The sequence below is a fragment of the Trematosphaeria pertusa genome, assembly GCF_010094035.1.
Source record: "Trematosphaeria pertusa strain CBS 122368 unplaced genomic scaffold BU26scaffold_20, whole genome shotgun sequence".
NCBI lineage: Eukaryota > Fungi > Ascomycota > Dothideomycetes > Pleosporales > Trematosphaeriaceae > Trematosphaeria > Trematosphaeria pertusa.
Genome location: NW_022987231.1, coordinates 469,832 through 487,178, shown reverse-complemented (window position 1 = coordinate 487,178; position 17,347 = coordinate 469,832). Strand labels below are relative to the sequence as shown.

The window sequence follows — 17,347 nt, the reverse complement described above, 5'->3', positions numbered from 1 at the left end:
AGAATCCCAGCAGCACTTCAGCACCACTAGGCGATCTACGCCGCAATCCCACTACCGGGCGCAAACACTCCTGACGGCCTAGCTTTCGGTTCCCCAAAGGATTCCGACCAAGGTGTTGATCTCGGGGCGTTTTGCAGTCGCCCTGGTTCCGACGCGGACACCTTCGTGAGAGGTTAAGGTCTTGGCCGGGTCGATTACATCATGACCGGTTCTGTGGAACGCTATTTTCGAGGCGGCATGGTATTACCTTGGCTGCATGTGGCCTGTCCTGCAAGAGGCAGAGTACAGTTGGGAAATGGATATCATCATCATCGGGTCGCATAAGGTGATTTGAGTGCTGCTGCATCAGGCGATGTCGGCGAAGGCAAATAGCGACCGCCGTGTTTGCAAATTTCCGGCGTCGGATGCTACAAGAGGACTATGGGACGCGTCGACGAGAGCTGTTATCCGGTGCCGGAAGCATAGCTGTGTCTTGCGAGGACAGCATTCGGAAGGTATATATAAAGGAGGTGAGGAGCACGGGAATGTGGCGTCGCCAGGTGAGGGTTGCGTCTTTGAGCGTACTTGGGGTCGGCACTGTGGCTCTCTCGTTTTCAAGTGTGGAATTGCGAGGAGCACCTGATGAGTAGAATGTTGAAAGGTGATGCGATCCTGCGTGCGCTGGCGATGGTTGAAAAAACTGAAGTCAGAGAGAAAAGCACTAGACCAAAGATAGGCTAGCTCATTCGCTGACGTCTTGGCATATATGACTAATTCCTGTCAACCGTGAGCGCGAGAACCTTCACACCTCAAGGACACATAGGACACGTCGGCTCTTCCCACTGTGTCGGCCATGGATGCTCGTATTTTCTCTGCTATTTCCCTACTAGGCTCCCGACACTCAAGAGCCTAGCTTGCCGTCGCCGCCAACGTCGCGTCAACCATACCCTTCAGGGCAGTGATCGCATTGGCATTCCTCCAATCCGACCACTGATGGTTCAGCAATCCCCAGCTCTCCTCATAGTCCTGAGTGCCCGATCGGATATAATAGCTCCCGGAGATGACCCAGACTGTCCAGCCCGTCTTCCACTGCGGCATCAGCTTCTTCAGGCACGTCGCATACGTCTTCGTGTACGAATTATCCGCCTGCGTAAACCCAAACTCCGTCAGCACAACCGGCATTTTGTTTACAGGCGTCTGGCCCGTGGCTCGAAAACCGTTGTTCCACAGCCCGCCCTCGATGTCGCCGCAGTTGGTCGCGGAGGTCTGGTAGTTGTGCAGCTCAAGGACGAGCTTGTTCGCGTATGTGTAGTCCGTGAGCCGGAATTTCTTGCCATTGCCCAAATCGTCGGCCGTGGGAATGGGGGTTAGCTTTGTGTCGAAGTCAAGGCCGGAGAGGAAGATAAGAATGTTCGGGTTCGCTTTGTTGACAATCTCGGCGGCGGGCATAACCTGCGCATACCAGGTAGCCCAGTCGTAAGCGAGCGAGGAGCCAGTGTTGTCGGGCTTGCGGAATTCATTGCGCAGACCGATGGAGACGAGGTTCGACCATGCTTTGCCCTGGCATTGACCATCAGCAGAATCGTGTGGAAGGCGGCGGGGTACCTACGTGGTCGGCCATGAACTGCAGGCCGCGCTTCCACTTATCAACGTTGAAGTAAGTATCCCCGAACCATGCATTCCCGTCGTTGGTCGAGCAGCACCACGCGCCTTTGGACATGTGGTTGTCCAAATGGACGTAGATGCCTTGCTTCCCGAGCTCGGCCGCGATAGCATCGAAAACCTGCGTAAGCACCGGTAAGCCGCGGACTTCGCTCCTACCAGCTCGCTACCTACCTGGAGCCTCGTCGTCGAAGTACTAAATTGCGGATTGTTCTTAATAACCTGCTGGAACACCTTCTCCCCATTCGTGCTACCGAGCGCCTTCGTAAACGCCTTTTGGATCGACACATCCCCGCCATTATCCTTGATATCATCAATCATCTCGATCGCAAACGTCAATCGCACGACGTTCATGTTTATGCTCTTGATCTTCGACACAATCGATGCGATAGATTGGTACTGCAGCCCTTCCGGAATCATCACCTCGCCTGCGCCGGGCCAGTTCACCCCGGCATAGGTGAAATTGGCGCCCGTGGAGTCGATGATCCAACTGCTCGAGGCATGGAATGGCGCATTTAAAGCAAAGAGAAGGGATGGCAGTGCGGCAACGCACAGGAATGACGAGAGGAGACGCATCTTGACGAGGCGCAGAGAAACCGTCTTGCTGCAAGAGAGGATGAGGTACCTTATTTCAATGCTCCGTCTTCCGCCTCGCCCATGACCGTTAATATACGATAAAAGGTCGCCCAGGACCTTATAGCGACCCTATGATGCCTCATCCCCCGCTCCCGATGTTGATTGATGGGGTTTTTCATTCCTCGGGTACCCGGTTTCCCTTTCGTGCCTTGCCTCCATATGAGAACTTCAGGGACAGGGGTACGATGTGGGGGATCCCTGTGAGTGGGTTCCCTATTTGTCTCCAATTCAATGTGCAGCCAATGAGACAGCAATAGTGATTGGTGGATGACATCGGCTAATACGCACTTTTACCTTCCGAGCGATCTCCCATATAATGTGGGGAGACCCGACCCTGGCAGCTCTACTCTGAGGCTTCAAACAGTATGCGGCCTAGTATAACCCCGCAAATAGCGGGCATCGGAGGATTTCTTAGTCGGGCTGCAGGGTCACATGCGAAGATGTTCCAGCCCTGAAGCAAATCTACGCTCTAGGTCGACTAATCTTTGAACCGAGCATTTCGATTATACCCGCGTCGCGCTAGGAATGTATATGCTTCAACAAGGTAATAACGCTGAAGCCCTCCCAATTCCACTTGCCCTCACTTGTTAATCGCGAAATATAGTTTCATTGCGAGTGCGCAGAACCTAAAGCTTACACCCCGCAACCAGGGCATCGACAACCTCGGTCCTGAACCGGATAGAGCTCTCAACAACCTCTTCTTGGCCCTGACTCGGCTCCCACTTCAAGCACTTCTGAACCACCGCCGCATACCGCTCCCCCATCTCCCTCTTCAGCTCAATCCCCTGCGCCATGTCCACAATCATGCCGTTCACCCTCTTGAACAGCGCGTGCTGCTGCGTCGTCTCAATCCGCGGGTTCTTCTCTAGAGGTCGCGCAAAGATGGTAGACATGGCCTTCCACAGCCCGATCTCAAGCAGTACGACACCCAGCGAATAGATGTCGTGCTCGTTTGCGAACTTCTGGCTTGGCTTGCCGAAGCGCTGCTGGTGACGGTAGAGGTTGGGTTCGAGGTCGAAAAGCGCGTGGAGCGAGGTCCCGGCTTCTAGTGGGCGCGCAACGTCCCATCCCACCAGGTAAGGGAGCGTCTCGGTGGCATGCTCTGAAATGGGCAGGATGAGCACACTCCGGGAGCAGATGTTCTTGTGAACCCAGTCGGAGGTGTGGATGGTGAGCAGCGTAGCAGCCAGTGCTCGTGCAGTAAGGAAGCGGCTGCCAAGTGCCGGCTTCGCGCCTTTTTGGACGTATGTGTGCAACGTGGGCACGTCCTGCGCTGCGGGAAGCGTTTGAGGTGCACGATACAGAATCAGGCTGCGATTCTTTGACGGCTCATCGAGGAAGCCCATGCAGCTGAGCGTGTGCATGCGGTAGCCCTCCGCCGCATCCTGCGTGGAGACATTCGAATCCATAGGGCTCTGCAGTAGCCATGTAAGCTGTCTCAGCGGCTCCTTCAGCTCCCTAGCTTCGTCGTAGTTGCGCTCGCTCACGGCGAGCGATAAAGCTTCCTCATACGGCCGAATCTCTACCACAACATCCACAGAGTCGAATCCGGACTCATCCTCATACACACCTCTTATAAGCCCATTCCCCGGCTTTGCCACCACAGGATTCTTCATCTCTCCCTGGAGCGCATCATACTCTTCCGGCGGCTTACTCACCACCCTCGCCTGCCTCTCCGAAACCTCCTTCACGCCTAAATTCGCCGCCTGCGCACTCGCCGCAAACTCCAGCGTCGGCGTGCCCACAAGCAGCAAGATAATTGAAAGGGTCTGCCGCAGCCGATCCGTCCACTCGCTATACGCAACCAGCAGCGCTTCCATCTCTTCCTTGCCAAAAAGCGCCCACTCCAACGGCGCGGCTTTCTTCCTCCAAACCTGGCACCGCGCCTTCATGCCATCTCTCCACTTCTTCTTCCCCTCGTCTTTCAGCTCAAGCTTAGTCAAGTCCTCCGCGCTCTGATCAACCAGATCCGGCACCGCGCCGGCATACTTCCACGCCTCTGCGCGATACGCGGCGAGCGCTTTGTTCAGCGCGTCTAGGCAGTGCTTTACGTCGCGCTTCACGCTGTCTCGGACGCGTGTGTCACGCAGGAAGCCGCGCTCCTCGCCGAAACATACGTCCGAGAAGGTCTCGACGAAGACGAGTTCATGCTCGAGACGCTCGGAGATGTCGCGCTTGGCATCGCCGTAGCCTTTTACTTCTTGCGTTACGTCGCGGATGAAGATGGTGGTTGTGTAGACGAGGTGGATGATCTCGAGGGAGGTGCTGAAGAGATCCATTGCTGTTGTGGTGTTGTGGGGGATGAGGGAGGATTATGTATGGTTGTGGAGAAGTAGAAGTTGACGGATGGAACGGCCTCAGGCTGAAACTTGCTTTCCCTTTTGGAGCCACTAGGGGCGTTTCAGCCCCAATCCTTCGACTGCCTAAGGACCTCGACCTCGACCATGGCCTTTATCTATTCATGAAGAGCATGCATCATGGCGGATGAAGATGAGTGGGGTTTCCCGATCGCCGGCGACAGTGTTGCTGTCCAGGAGTCTAAATCAACACCGAGCGAGGAAGATGACTGGGGATTTCCAACAGCGACCCATGAATCGCCACGAGACGACGGCACCAAAATAAATTCGCCACCCCAAGAGGAAGACGAATGGGAATTTGGGGCATCTCGTCCCCAAGAAGATGCAGCTCCACCGAACAAAGCAACCGTGAAGGAAGACGAGTGGGGTTTTCCGACAGAGAGCGCCGCAGCTGAACCTTCGAACGACACCGACAACCTCCTCAAGAAATGGGGCTTTGAGACGGATGCCCCGTCCCGGGATCCTATTCCAGAATCTCCAGACAAACCGGCGACCTCAGCCGAATCCCTTTTCGAGGGGTGGAAGACGGCCACGCGGACCAACAAGCTAGGCACCTCGCTCTCAACCTTCATCACGATCCTCTCCAATCTCGACATCCGCGGGCCCGAACACCTGCTTGTCTCCAACCTAAAAGACCGCGCCTTTAAGATAGGACAGGGCACCCAATTCGTCGTGTTCCGCGACCAATTCTCGGCAGAAGCAGACGATGGCTCTGGGAAGGTCGTCGAAGGCAAAGGCGTCGTGGTGAAGCGCGTACGCATCTCCAAAGCGGCGCTGAGCGCGCAGACAGATCTAGGTGAGAACGAGCAGTATCTGCAGACACTGCGGCATCTCGAGCTGGAGGTCTTGAGCCTAGGCCTTATCAAGCATCGGAATATTGTGCGGTTAACTGGCTGGGGATACGACTACGAAGACCGGTATACCCCGATCCCGGTGCTCTTCATGGAAGCTGCTCTCGCGCCGTTGACCGACTTCCTGCAGGCGGAGAAGGAGGGCGAGGGCGTGCTGGTCGGATTGGGGAACAGGAAGTGGGACGTCAAGTATCAGCTCGCGCTCGATGTCGCCGTTGGTCTCGAAGCGATTCATGGGTTCAACATCATCCATGGAGATGTGAAGCCAGACAATGTCCTGGTATTCCGGCAGGATGACCCGCAAGTGCCGTATGTGGGCAAGCTGAGCGATTTCGGCGTCTGCGTCGATATGAGAGCACCCGGGCGAAGTATCACGCCTGAGACATACCTTGGGACCGAGGCTTGGACGGGTAGTGAGGTAGGTCCTGGGCAGTGGAAGGAAAGAGTTCACGGAGCATTTGAACCGGGGTTGTTGAAACACTTTGACTCGTATAGCCTCGGGCTCCTACTCCTCTCGATCTTCGCCACTTACGGCGAGCCTCCGAGGATTACAAAACAACCAGGATCTGGCAGAGCATTCGGGCTATTCATGGAAATCGAAAAGGTGTTGGAGAAGGCCACGGGGTGTCCGGACGAGATGATCAAGAAGCTGAAGGAAGCAGTGAAGAAGTTGCTTGCAGAGAAACCTCAGGATCGCCCTCTCCCATCCTCTGTTATGCTGCAGACAGAGTTGCCCGCTTGTCAAGAATGGCTTCGCGTAAGCACTACAGGAGCTCAGAGCGATACAAACGTTACGAAGAGAGGGCATTCGTACTGGTTTTCCCTGGATATGAACGTTCTCAAATCACTCGACCAGCAGTACTCGCAGCAAGAGCAAGAACGGGGGAGCTCATTCACTGGCGAAACGCTTTTTGGAATGGCGGAAGCGCGCGCGCAGCAGCCTATTGAAGAGCGACACGCGAAAGTGCTAAAATATGTCCTTGCGGCAGCGAACAAGGGACATGTGCCAGCAAGAGCCATTTGCGCCAGGATATATGAAGCGCTGAACGCACGTCTCGAAGTTGGCGAAACGATACTCAAGGAGTGGGAAAGGGAGGCTGTATTGGATGGATTCATGTTCGACCACCACCCGTTTGTGGAGGAGGATGTCTATGAAAAAGAAAGAGCGGTGTTTCGAGCGAATGGAGGTTTCAACGATGATCCATTCATGGCGCAGAAGAATATCGTCGCCATCGCTAGGGACCCGGCTCGGCTGAAGACATGGCTTGCGTCAAACATATTTGACACTATCGTGGACTCCGCTGGGAACTCCATGATGCATGTCTGTGCAGCTACCGGCAGTGTTGATTCTCTCGAGCTCCTCTTACAGCATGCAGGAGTAGTCCCGGTCAACGAGAAGGGCGAAAACCCGCTGTACATAGCATGCCAGTCAGGCCATTCGGACGTTGTTCGCCTCTTGCTCCGGAACGGCCATCCACCAACGCCGTCTAGCCAGACCGGAGTCTCTCCATTGCACTGGCTTTTCCTGTTTCCGCAAGGCGATATCGGTGGCATTGCGGAGAGTCTAGTGAAGGCAGGCAACGACATTAATGCAATGATCAAGCCACAAAGGAAGTACGGTCGAGCACAGCGCTACCAAATGAAGCATTTCCCCTTCGAGTGGCCGCACGGGACCCCTTTCCATTGGGCGGCATTTGCGAGGAATAGGATCGCTATGGAAGCCTTACTCGAGCTCGGAGCGGACGTTAACGCGACATACGATAATGGACATCATGCCACGACGCCGCTTGCCAAAGCTGTTTACACCGGCGATGCACCTATGGTCGCGTATCTGCTGGAAAAGGGCGCTGATGTTTCGGTTACGAACAAGGCAGGCGAGAACCTCCTGCACACCATGAGCGTGGGAGCTGGAAACGAGAACACGCTGGCTGGGGGCAAATTTGACAGTTGGGTGCGGCATGGAAGCTGGGTGAAGCGAGTCCAAGCCGCGAAAGATGTTGTTCAGTTGCTGATTCGCGCTGGAGTAAGCATTGAGGGCAAGGCGACAACATACGGAAAGTACACGCCTCTGCTCGCGGCTGCGGCAACGACCTTCAGGAAAGAATATGTCGTTGTCGCTCTTCTTGAGGCCGGCGCTGATACGACGGTTGTGAATGCGAGCGAGGACCTGAACGCGCTCCATGAATGGTGCGACATGGATCCAGTGGTTTTGCAGTATCCGCACGCATATAGCGAGGTCCTCCATGATATTGTTCGCAGAACGAAGGATCTCGATTTGCGCGGTGGTCCGCAGGAAGAAACGGCCTTGCACAAGCTGGTCACCCGGAACATCCCCACGAACGAGCTACTAGACTACATCAAGCTGCTCGTCGCCAACCCATCGCACTGCGCAGATATCAATGCCCGAGACCGCGACGGCGACACGCCTCTCATTAAAACGTGCAAAGCATGGCGCGAAGGCATGCGCTACAGAATCCAATGCCTGCTCGACCACGGCGCGCGTCCAGACACCATGAACGACTACCACGAGACCTTCATCCACAGCCTCGTCGACAACTACACCCTGATGGACGACGACTGCGCAAACATGCTCCACCTGCTCTTCAACCACGCCTCCTTCACGCCCGAAACAACACCCCTCTTCATCGCAGCCACCGCCCCCTCCGCCCTCGCAACCGCCTGCTCAACCGGCCGCCTAAAGACAACCACCTCCCTCCTCACCCTCGGCTTCGCCGCCCACATAAACGCCCCCCTAACCATCCGCGGCACCCGCACCACCGCGCTCGACGAAACCTTCTTCGCCGCCGACGCCGCGCGCCTGACCTACCTGCGCTACGCCGCCGAGCTCCTCACCCCCGACGAGCTCGCAGCCGCCGACCGCAACAACCGCCTCTACACCACCAACGCCGCCGTGCGCGGCACCTACGGCGGGCCGTCTGCGGCGCGTGCCCGCGAAGCATATTGGGCCTTCCCGGCTGTCCTCAAGCTCCTCCAGGCCCACGGCGCGAAACGCACACAGCTGGACAACCGCGGGCCGTCGTGGACCGACGCCGTCGAGCTGCCCCCGCTGGGTCTCAGCGCCGCATCGCAGCCGCATGCCGCGCACTGGGCGCCGCTGTACGAACTCGATGTGCTAGATAGTAACTTCGAGAAAGAAGCGCGGAACGCGTTTAAGGAGAAGTATTCACACCTCGACGCCGACGAACTGGATGCGCTGGAGGTGCCTGTCATGGTGTTCGAGCGGTGGCCGCAGGTGGCGCGGCTTTTGCGCAGGAGGGAGGGGTATGCGGGGAGGGTGGTGAGGTTTTTGAAGGGGAAGGGCAGGGCGAGGAAGGAAGAGGAGTGGTATAGGGGCGTGTTGAGGGATGGGAGGAGGGTGGAGGTTAGGATGGGGGAGGGGGGGATTGAGGCGTTGCGGGATTTGAGGGGGAGGGTGGTGGGGGTTGGGGAGCGGTAGGTTGGGAGCTTGGAGATGGGGGATGATAGCTGGTGCTGTATTGAGAGGGCGGGGGTGGTTTTATCTGATTGAAGTACTATCTTTATTTTTGGATTATCCTCCGTCAAGGCCTCCCCCCCTCTCATTCCTTCGAACTTCCCGTTATCCGGGCGCCCTGACGCGAGCTAATCGCAGACAGACCGTAGTAACCAGCACGCTATCCACACTAAATTAGCGCTGCGATCACAGGCGCCACGTTAATCCGAACCAAAAAGCATGCAGACCGTTAAGATTCCACAAACATGCAAAACCCGCAAACCAATCTATCCAGCTACAGAAACAACCACACACAGACACCAGTATCCAGGTGTTAACATTCAACTGTACATCTCTACCGCACACATCAACCCTGTTCTCAAAAACGGCACCTCCACCCCAAGCAGCCTCCCCGTCCCCCCTTCCTCAACAAACACAACGCGATCAACCGCCTCCCCACCATAGTAAAACCAGTCCGCCGTCTGCCACGCAATGCAAGCCTCTCTTACCGCGCCCTGCCCCGGGAGCTCAGAGCCCGAGCTCTCGGCCGTGTTCGGCAGAAAGTCGAGGTTGATGCGCCAGTCCTGCCTCACTACGTCTTTTTCCCTGCCATCTATGTTCTCGACAGCGCGCTGCGAGAACGCAGCGGGGAAGATGCGGAAATCAGGCGACAGTGTGCCGAACTGTGGAAGGGCTTGCGTGTAGAACTGCGAGATGGCGGCGAGGATGTCTGAGCCGTTGCGCGTGAGCTGGTCGAGTCGGATGCCGGGACCATCGCCCATACTAGTGCTTAAGTTCACCATGGCGTCGGAGGAGGAGAAGTTTCCGACATACTTCTGCGCCTGCAGGCGTGTCTCCTCTTCGAGGGCTGGTAAGAGTGTGGATAGCATCGTGTCGTAGAGGATGCGGTATGCCTCCGGCGGCCCGGCAGTGAGGATAGTGAGTCCGATTCCATACTGGTCGATGATCGCCATCTGCGCCGTGTATCCGTACGCGCCGCCAGTCTTGGCGTATATGTCGATGGTGTGCGGATGCGCGGGCGTCAGGCTCGTCGAGCGGAATATCTCCCAAGGACGTCCGACGAGCGTGTACGGCGAAGACGTTGAGGAATGTGGCTTGAGCCATTCGCGCACTTCTGTCTCGGTATTCAGTGCGGTGCGGTTCAGGATCGTTTGGATGATTCGGCTGAGGTCGTTTAGGCTAGAGTAGAGACCGCCTCCAGGCGCGTTGTCTCCGTAGTCACTGCCCCAGTTGTTTTCGATGGGTGGGATTGCGGCTCTGGAGGCGTTTCCAGGAGATGCTCCGGTGTTTGTGAGGCCTAGCGGCCGGATTACGAAGTCTTCTAATAAGTTGGTGTAGCTCTTGTTGTACTTTGCGCTGAGTGCGTAGCTGAGGAGGGTAAAGGAGAGCGTAGAGTACACTGGCCGGTGATATGGGACGGTGATGGGGTGAACGGTTGTCATCCCTTTTAGGAGCTCTAATAATTGAGGTGAGTTTTCATTCAGTGGAGATATCCGGGCCCAACTTACGCTCTTCCGAACATGCTCCATTCAGTCCTGCGATGCCGCACTCCTCGTAAGCATCAACCGAAAGCGGTGGGAAACCAAGCTGCTCGAGGAGAGGCTGGAGGAAGTACCACTCCGAGAAGCCGTAGTTTGGTGGGATGCCCGACAAGTGATCGGCGAGGGAGGCAAGCGTAATGTTCTCCCAACTGATAATCGAAGACTCGTTGGACAGCTGAGGTAGGTACTGCGTGACTGGAACGTCCAGATCGATCCCAGTGCGAAGAACGAGCATGTCCGTTATGAGCTTCGAGATGGATCCGACAAGGTACTGCGTGTCGCCATCGGTATGGTACGTGCCGTTGATATTTGCTGCACCGCGATGGTGATACTCCCAGATGGGTACTTCAGAGTCCGCTGAGATGAATCCGATGGAAAATGATGTATTCTCGACAGACCACCCCGCCCTGGAGTTTCCAGAGAGCGCTTTGTCGAGTGAGCTTTGTAGCTGGCTAGTTGCATTCTGAATGGCGGTAGACTGCGCGAGCTTTTGAGGACGCGGGAGAAGCGGCCCATCAGGCGAGCATCCTGAATATGCCGAGATTCTTAGCGCAGTGAACGATAGCACAAACAAAGACCGTTGGAGTCTCATATTGAAACGCTTCAGGTGGTATTTCAGAAAGAGTTGGATGGCAGGAATCAACGAGCCAGTAGGCCGGTTTAAATAGTCCAAACATTGAGCGAGAGGAGGAGACCTGCCGTATAGGCAAGTTGACCATGACGCCAAAATGAGAGCCTCACGGGGCTTGAGCCTCAACCGTCCACGTAATGAAGCCCTACCGTTACGACCATTTGAGAACTCCTCTCCCAGAAAGGGAATAGACTCTTTCGTAGTAATACTCATCTCGCCTATGATTCGACGTGGAAGGGTTGATGATTGGGTCAGTTGGTGATGTTCAGCGCCGCCATCTTGGCTTGTGGCGCAGAAGCGAGAAAAGCGACGTCGGAGATTCCATGATCAACGGTAGCTTGAAAGCGCGCATTCATTACTTTTGATCTTTCCATCGATATCCAAAGGCCTATCATAATCTGTGGGGCCGCTGGAGTTGTTCAGAGTCCCGGGTTCGGTGAAGAAACGTTCAAGGTGGACACTGCTGACTAATCCGAGCAGGTACCTTGAATGATAAGGCGTGCAGTCCGACTTTCTTCTAGCTGTCATCTCTGGTGAAGACGTTTCCTCTTCTCGGCATTTCCTCTTCTCCGCATTTCCTTCGACGCATGTGAAGTTGAGGCGTAGCTGGCTTCCTCAAGCTGCACCGTAGTCTGTCCAGTGCGAAGGGTTCGAGTTATGGAGATGGAATGAAAACATTGGACGATCGACCAACCTTGGACACCGTTGTCGACATAGGGCCACCTACAGTAGGCCTGGGGATGTAAGGGTAGACGGGACCCCTTTCCGTGGTTTACCAAGTCAGCACCAGCAGGCAGCAACGCAACCAAACATTTACGGCAATCGAACACGGTGGTCGTAATCGGATCGTAGAATATACCATATATCAATCTCCACGTAGTAAGCTCCCATCGAAGGTCTTCGGGCTAGTGTCAGCAATGCTTCGAGGGGTGCTTGACGTATTTTGGTATGTGAAGCTCCTTTACTTCGACATAAAGCGTAACATCTACACACGCATCAGAAGGACGAAACGTCGCCTGAATCCACTACCGCATCCTTCTCTGACGACACCTACTGTCCAACAAATCATCCGCGGGCCAGCAGTCCAACCACATTGGGACGAATTCCAGTCACCGCTCCGAAGGCTCTACATCATGTACCACCTCTTCGTCCGAGGCGATCTCGACACACTTAGAGCAGTCGTAAAAGATTACTTCTACCACCCGACATGGCTAGTGAAAGATATCCCAGACCCGGAAGATCCTGACGCGGAACGGTATGTTGCAATCAGCAGATCGGCGTGCGAAGCTGATCCAACGCAGATATGCTGTCCTCTCTGCGATCCCTTACTGGCTCTGTGAAGCGTTCAATCGTAACATTGAGAAGTCGTTACATCGAGACGCGCCGCCTATCATGGACAACGAGATGCTTGCAGAGATGGAAAGAAGGTCCAAGCTATTCGAGGAGGTGCCGGAGTGGGTGAAGCGTGTCCCGAAGCTGGAGGAGAAGCTCGTGATTCAAAACGGCGAAGGATCTGAGCCGGGAGAGCGGTATCTGTGTCTGGAATTAGGAAGAATGGGGATTGTTGCGGAAGCGCCGAATGTCTTGTTCGTGTGAGATGTGTGTGCAGTGCAGCATGTCTTTCGTGGCACAGTGGCCCTTGCATCCAAGAAGCTGGTGAAGCTGGGAGGTCTGCAACATCAAAACAGTATCCATACTAGTTATCGTCATCTGAACTTGGGCAGCTTGTTGTCTGGTATAGGATCGGATGGATTGTCGATGCACGACAGGACGATGAGGGTGACAGGCGATGCAAGTCCGAAGCGGCTAGCCTCGCAGTGCGCATGACCCGATGACGCCAATAGTGTCCGTGCACCGGCCTCAGCCATCGTTCTCGCCCCAGCCTCGCGCTCACGAAGCGCTATCGCTGCGGCAACCTCACCACCGCCCTTCTCTCCACTCGCTCCCGATAACCCGTCTCTCCTCGCATTGCCGCCCGTTTCCCGCCAAACTCGCCCGCCATGAAGCTCGCGACGCTTCTCCTCGCCGCCATTAGCGTGGCGTCCGTCTCGGCTGAGCCGTCATGGATGCCCAGCCAGGTCAAGATCCAGGAAGAGTACAAGGTCCCTGGCGATAACCCTCTGTACTTCTGTGCCGACCCCGCCGATGATATCCTGAAGATTGAGAAGGTGGATCTGAGCCCGAATCCTCCAGAGCCGTATGTTTGTCCCGTCTAGCGGCATGGCTGAGCGCTCGGTATACCAGCGACAGCGCCAGCTTCTGCCTGCTGCTCTACAGCGTGGCGGGTCTGTACTAATAAATTATGCAGCGGGAAGGCTCTCACGATCAAAGCCACCGGTGACTTCAAAGAGACCGTCGAGGAAGGCTCAAAGATGCACCTCCAGGTCAAGTACGGCCTGATCACGCTCATCAACCAGGACGCGGACCTGTGCGAGACGATTGAGAAGGCGGACCTCAAGTGCCCGCTGGAGAAGGGCGAGATGTCGCTGACCAAGGACGTTGATATCCCCAAAGAGGTTCCTCCGGTACGCATTCCCGATAAGCTGCAGCCGATGTTGAGGGTCTGAAGGATGAATGCTAATGATTGCCCAGGGGACATATACCGTGCTCGCCGACGTCTACACGAAAGACGGCGACAAGATCACCTGCTTGACCTCCAAGATCACCTTCCACCGGTAAACCCTCCACGGCGGCCAGGGCGGGCGATGCGCAGGCGGTATCTGAGCGAGCAATAGATCTGTGCAATTCGGGAAGCGGAAGTTTCAACTGTCGGGGCCGGGTGTAAATATCGTTCAAAACCGGCTGCGGAATGAGCTTTGATATAGGCATGCATAGGGCAAATTGTGGAGGTGTACTCTTTGGATTCTGGCTTTCACTTTGAGGGGATGTGGTGAGCTCGATACCTCAGCGGCTGTTATTCTCGAGTTCGGCATTGGGTTTCTGGGATTTATTATGGATGTGGCAATGCAGTCATGATGACAAGGCACATCCTTTCATAGCACATTGTTCAGTTCATGCTTTGATGAATCGGATATCTTATCGCCAATCGCGAGGTCCCTCCCATACACAAGACCCTGTGGTATGCCTGCCTGAGCTATAGACATCGTTACTCTCCAAACAACCTCCTAACCCGCTTCAGCACGCTGTCCTTCTCTGGGTCATACGGATGGTCTTTCGACGGTATCTCGAGGAGGGAGGGGAATGCTTGAGTGTATGTCTCGACTCGGTGCCTTATTCGCTCGGCGATCTACGCGCCATTAGTTGTGCTGCTCCCACTTCTGCGACCCCCATGATCTTTGAAGTCAAGGCTTGGATTAGATCGTGGCAATCGTACATGTTGATTTATGAGCAGGATCGCGATGTCCTTGCGCTCGGAGGTGTAGCGATCGAAGGCAGCCTCGATGGCCGAGTTCTCCGTCTTCTGGTCCACGACTAGGAAGTTCTTCTGCGAGTCCGGCGGCTGCGTCACATGCTGCAATCTCTATCAACACGGTATTCCACGTCGTGATCGAGTGCGGAGCTTACGCCGACTCCTGCGAGGAGCAGTCCCGTTACGGTATCCTGGGGAGCTGTGAGCGGAGCTGCGACCTTCGGTACGGCATGTCATACCTCGTCGCCTATAACCGCGAGGAATTGGCGGTCCTTGTACTGCGACGCCGGAGCTGCCATGGCTGTTCGATCGTGTGTAGGCAGCTGTGTCGTGGTGCGTGCAAGGATGGCGGAGCTGCCGTCGTCATGGCGGGTCGTAGCTCCCTCTCGGCGAAACTATTCTCCGCTATTGTTTATCCAACGGCTGCCTTTCACCTTCCCTTCTTTCTTTCTTCAGCCATCCGCGGCGCGCCATGCCGTGATTGCTCCATCCCACAGCTTTAAACGCAACTTCCGCTCTTTCTCCTGCACGCACCATTTCTTTGCCTCCACATCTGCTCTCCGCGACACAACCCGACAAGATGCCCCGCCTCGTCCGCCACGCGCCGCTCGCCGAGCGCATCAAGGCCTACATCGACCCCTGGGACTGGCTGATGTGGGCTTCGGAAGAGCTGAACACAAATGACTGGGAGGAGTTCGCGAAGGACTATGCCGTCATGCTCGGCTTCGGCATGAACGTCGTCTTCATCATCGCGCAGGCGAATGCGTCGGGCAGCTCGGATGGCGACGATGTGTTGGTGGGAACGGGCGGTAGCGGCTGGCTCCGATGGTTCTGCAGGCTCATTGTCATGGGGCTGTCGACATTGGCGTTCCTAAATGCCTTCTTCACCTTCTGGCGCAAGAGGCACTACCGCCTGTTCGAGCAGCCCATTGAGACGGGCCCGTCGACGCCGTCCGCTCGGCGTGTGCGGGTGGATTCGTCGCCCGTGGGTGCCTCTCCTCTGCGCTTCCTGCAAAACATCATCAGCTCGAGCTCGGCCGAGTCCCGCGCGCATCCCGACGAGGGCAGAGATGTCTGGGAGATTGCCGTCTGGGACCCCAACCCGCTTTGTCTGGACATCTTCTGTCTCTTCAGCCCACTTCACGTCGTTCTTTACTGCCTCACTCTTCCGGTCGCCCCTCTGGATCCGCAACCTAGCGTCAAGGTGGTCACAACAGTCGCCATCGGCGCGGTCCTTTCCTTACAACTTTGGTATCTGCGGTCTTCATTCTCTCAGCAGATCCTGGACTCCGCCGTCATACAGCGCGAGGTCCTCCACGAGTACGACAGCAAGTTCGTACACCCTACATTGCAGAAGGTGTGCCGGGACGTCGGCATACAGACCATTTCGAAGAAGAAGACGAGAGATTCGAGTGTCGGTGTCCGCGGCAGCAGCGAGCATCTCGCCTCGGACATTACCACGTACACCCCAACGACTATTATAAGCCGTACTTTCCGCACAAACCCGAATCCGAACTATGCCTCACAATACGACCCCGACAACCTCGCCGTGGCGCGTTCGAATGCCCAAACGCCGTCCCTCCGCCCCGCGTACAGCTCTAACTACAGCTCCACTTCGACCGCCACAGGAGCGGACTTCTCCTCTCCCATCCGTCCCTCGAACACTCCGAACCCTTTCCGTCAGCAACCCGCGCAGTTCCGTCCCACGGGCACCGGCGATGGTGGCAGCTTGGGCGTCTACTCGCACGCTGCTTCTCCGTTGCGCAAATCCGCTTCGACCAACTTTATAAGGGATGACAGGGGCCGTGAGAGCTTGGGCGGGCAGGGTGAGAGAAGGCATGGAACCCCGGCGAGGAGGGCGGCCAGTCCGCTGAAGAGGATGAGTATGCCGGGTGGGCCTACGGGGAGCGAGAAGCCTTCAGGAGCTGTCGAGAGGGTGGGTAGAGGTTATGGTGGGTTGAGACTTCCAGGGAGAGAGAGCGGAAGATTCTGAAGATTGTGACGAAAGAGTTCGCAATCCAGATGGAGCATGGTCATGGCGCATGTCGAGTGATTTTCATCGTGGTGCTTTATGAGGCGCTACGACAGGTGCGTTTCCAGTATGGCCTGTGGGATACCCCCTAAACCGCAGCGGCGGTGGCGCTACTGCATCTCAGTAGGCGATTTCATATACCTCGTATATTTACCGCCCGTCTTTTCGGGCATTGAAATGTATAGTGTCATCGTTTAATCTTTCGGCTCCACACTCTTCATTCTCATCCCGTCCTCAAATATCTCCTCATTCAGTCCTGGTCTTGGCTTACTTTGCTATGAACAGACTCGTTTTGGTCGACATGCTTGGGCTATGCGGAGTGTAAATTCCTCCCTCTCTTCCCTATTCTGCAACCACTTCCCACTCGAAAACTTCCTCAGTCTCTCTGAGGCGCTAAAAAGCTCATGATGACACCATATTCATGGTAGGGCCTCGGGGTCTAAAACCTAGCGGGGAGGAGAGGGCATGGACTGCGTTTGTTCGGTTGCGGTTTGGACTACACATGAGGATGCACGGAGGTGAATTTCGCGAGGCAGGACTTTCCGGACATAGCAGCAGCGTAGGTGGAGCTTCTTCCGCACTTTCTTCTGGTAGATATTTCGGAAAGTGGCTGCTCAGTGCAAAGGATGAGAGGCATAAACACTGCCTCCTTTCTCTCGTCTGTCGAGCTACTTCTACTCGTTAGTAGTGGTTCCAAAATTAAATAGAGGCGGCGTTGATAGAGAGCCGTTAGAGTTCTTGCAGGACTGTTGCGTTGATGTTGGGGGGTTTCTCGCCTAGCCTCCAGCCAAATGC

General features: G+C 55.8%; 8 protein-coding genes across 8 annotated transcripts; 4 read left to right on the top strand and 4 right to left on the bottom strand.

Annotated features, from left to right (window-relative positions):
• Window positions 1–793: 793 nt before the first annotated feature.
• Window positions 794–2,682, bottom strand: BU26DRAFT_610230 (glycoside hydrolase family 5 protein). The gene is made up of 3 exons (XM_033835979.1): window positions 1,816–2,682; window positions 1,589–1,762; window positions 794–1,539 (listed from the first exon to the last, which is right to left on the bottom strand). The coding sequence occupies exons 1-3, from the start codon at window positions 2,215–2,217 to the stop codon at window positions 889–891; spliced, it is 1,227 nt and encodes a 408-aa protein (XP_033677367.1). The 5' UTR covers window positions 2,218–2,682; the 3' UTR covers window positions 794–888.
• Window positions 2,683–2,903: 221 nt separating this feature from the next.
• On the bottom strand, window positions 2,904–4,556 carry BU26DRAFT_555589 (uncharacterized protein; the record flags this gene model as incomplete). Its single annotated transcript, XM_033832328.1, has 1 exon — window positions 2,904–4,556. The coding sequence occupies one exon, from the start codon at window positions 4,554–4,556 to the stop codon at window positions 2,904–2,906; it is 1,653 nt and encodes a 550-aa protein (XP_033677366.1).
• Window positions 4,557–5,186: 630 nt separating this feature from the next.
• Window positions 5,187–8,498, top strand: BU26DRAFT_379379 (uncharacterized protein; the record flags this gene model as incomplete). Its single annotated transcript, XM_033822556.1, has 1 exon — window positions 5,187–8,498. A coding segment is annotated over one exon (3,312 nt), but the record flags the coding sequence as incomplete, so codon positions are not given.
• An 800-nt stretch (window positions 8,499–9,298) lies between these two features.
• BU26DRAFT_438817 (beta-lactamase/transpeptidase-like protein) lies at window positions 9,299–11,111 on the bottom strand (the record flags this gene model as incomplete). Its single annotated transcript, XM_033824310.1, has 2 exons — window positions 9,299–10,434; window positions 10,487–11,111. The coding sequence occupies 2 exons, from the start codon at window positions 11,109–11,111 to the stop codon at window positions 9,299–9,301; spliced, it is 1,761 nt and encodes a 586-aa protein (XP_033677364.1).
• Window positions 11,112–11,873: 762 nt separating this feature from the next.
• BU26DRAFT_159181 (uncharacterized protein) lies at window positions 11,874–12,864 on the top strand. Its single transcript, XM_033820108.1, has 2 exons — window positions 11,874–12,405; window positions 12,452–12,864. Exons 1-2 carry the CDS (start codon window positions 12,068–12,070, stop codon window positions 12,744–12,746), a joined length of 633 nt encoding a protein of 210 aa, XP_033677363.1. The 5' UTR covers window positions 11,874–12,067; the 3' UTR covers window positions 12,747–12,864.
• Window positions 12,865–13,148: 284 nt separating this feature from the next.
• BU26DRAFT_524493 (phosphatidylglycerol/phosphatidylinositol transfer protein precursor) lies at window positions 13,149–14,216 on the top strand (the record flags this gene model as incomplete). The annotated part of the gene is made up of 3 exons (XM_033830299.1): window positions 13,149–13,347; window positions 13,459–13,675; window positions 13,743–14,216. Coding segments are annotated over 3 exons (503 nt in total), but the record flags the coding sequence as incomplete, so codon positions are not given.
• BU26DRAFT_159093 (vacuolar ATP synthase) lies at window positions 14,003–14,866 on the bottom strand. The gene is made up of 4 exons (XM_033820107.1): window positions 14,760–14,866; window positions 14,676–14,711; window positions 14,485–14,622; window positions 14,003–14,397 (listed from the first exon to the last, which is right to left on the bottom strand). The coding sequence occupies exons 1-4, from the start codon at window positions 14,817–14,819 to the stop codon at window positions 14,257–14,259; spliced, it is 375 nt and encodes a 124-aa protein (XP_033677361.1). The 5' UTR covers window positions 14,820–14,866; the 3' UTR covers window positions 14,003–14,256.
• A 234-nt stretch (window positions 14,867–15,100) lies between these two features.
• On the top strand, window positions 15,101–16,255 carry BU26DRAFT_387424 (uncharacterized protein; the record flags this gene model as incomplete). Its single annotated transcript, XM_033822663.1, has 1 exon — window positions 15,101–16,255. A coding segment is annotated over one exon (1,155 nt), but the record flags the coding sequence as incomplete, so codon positions are not given.
• Between the last annotated feature and the right edge of the window lie 1,092 nt (window positions 16,256–17,347).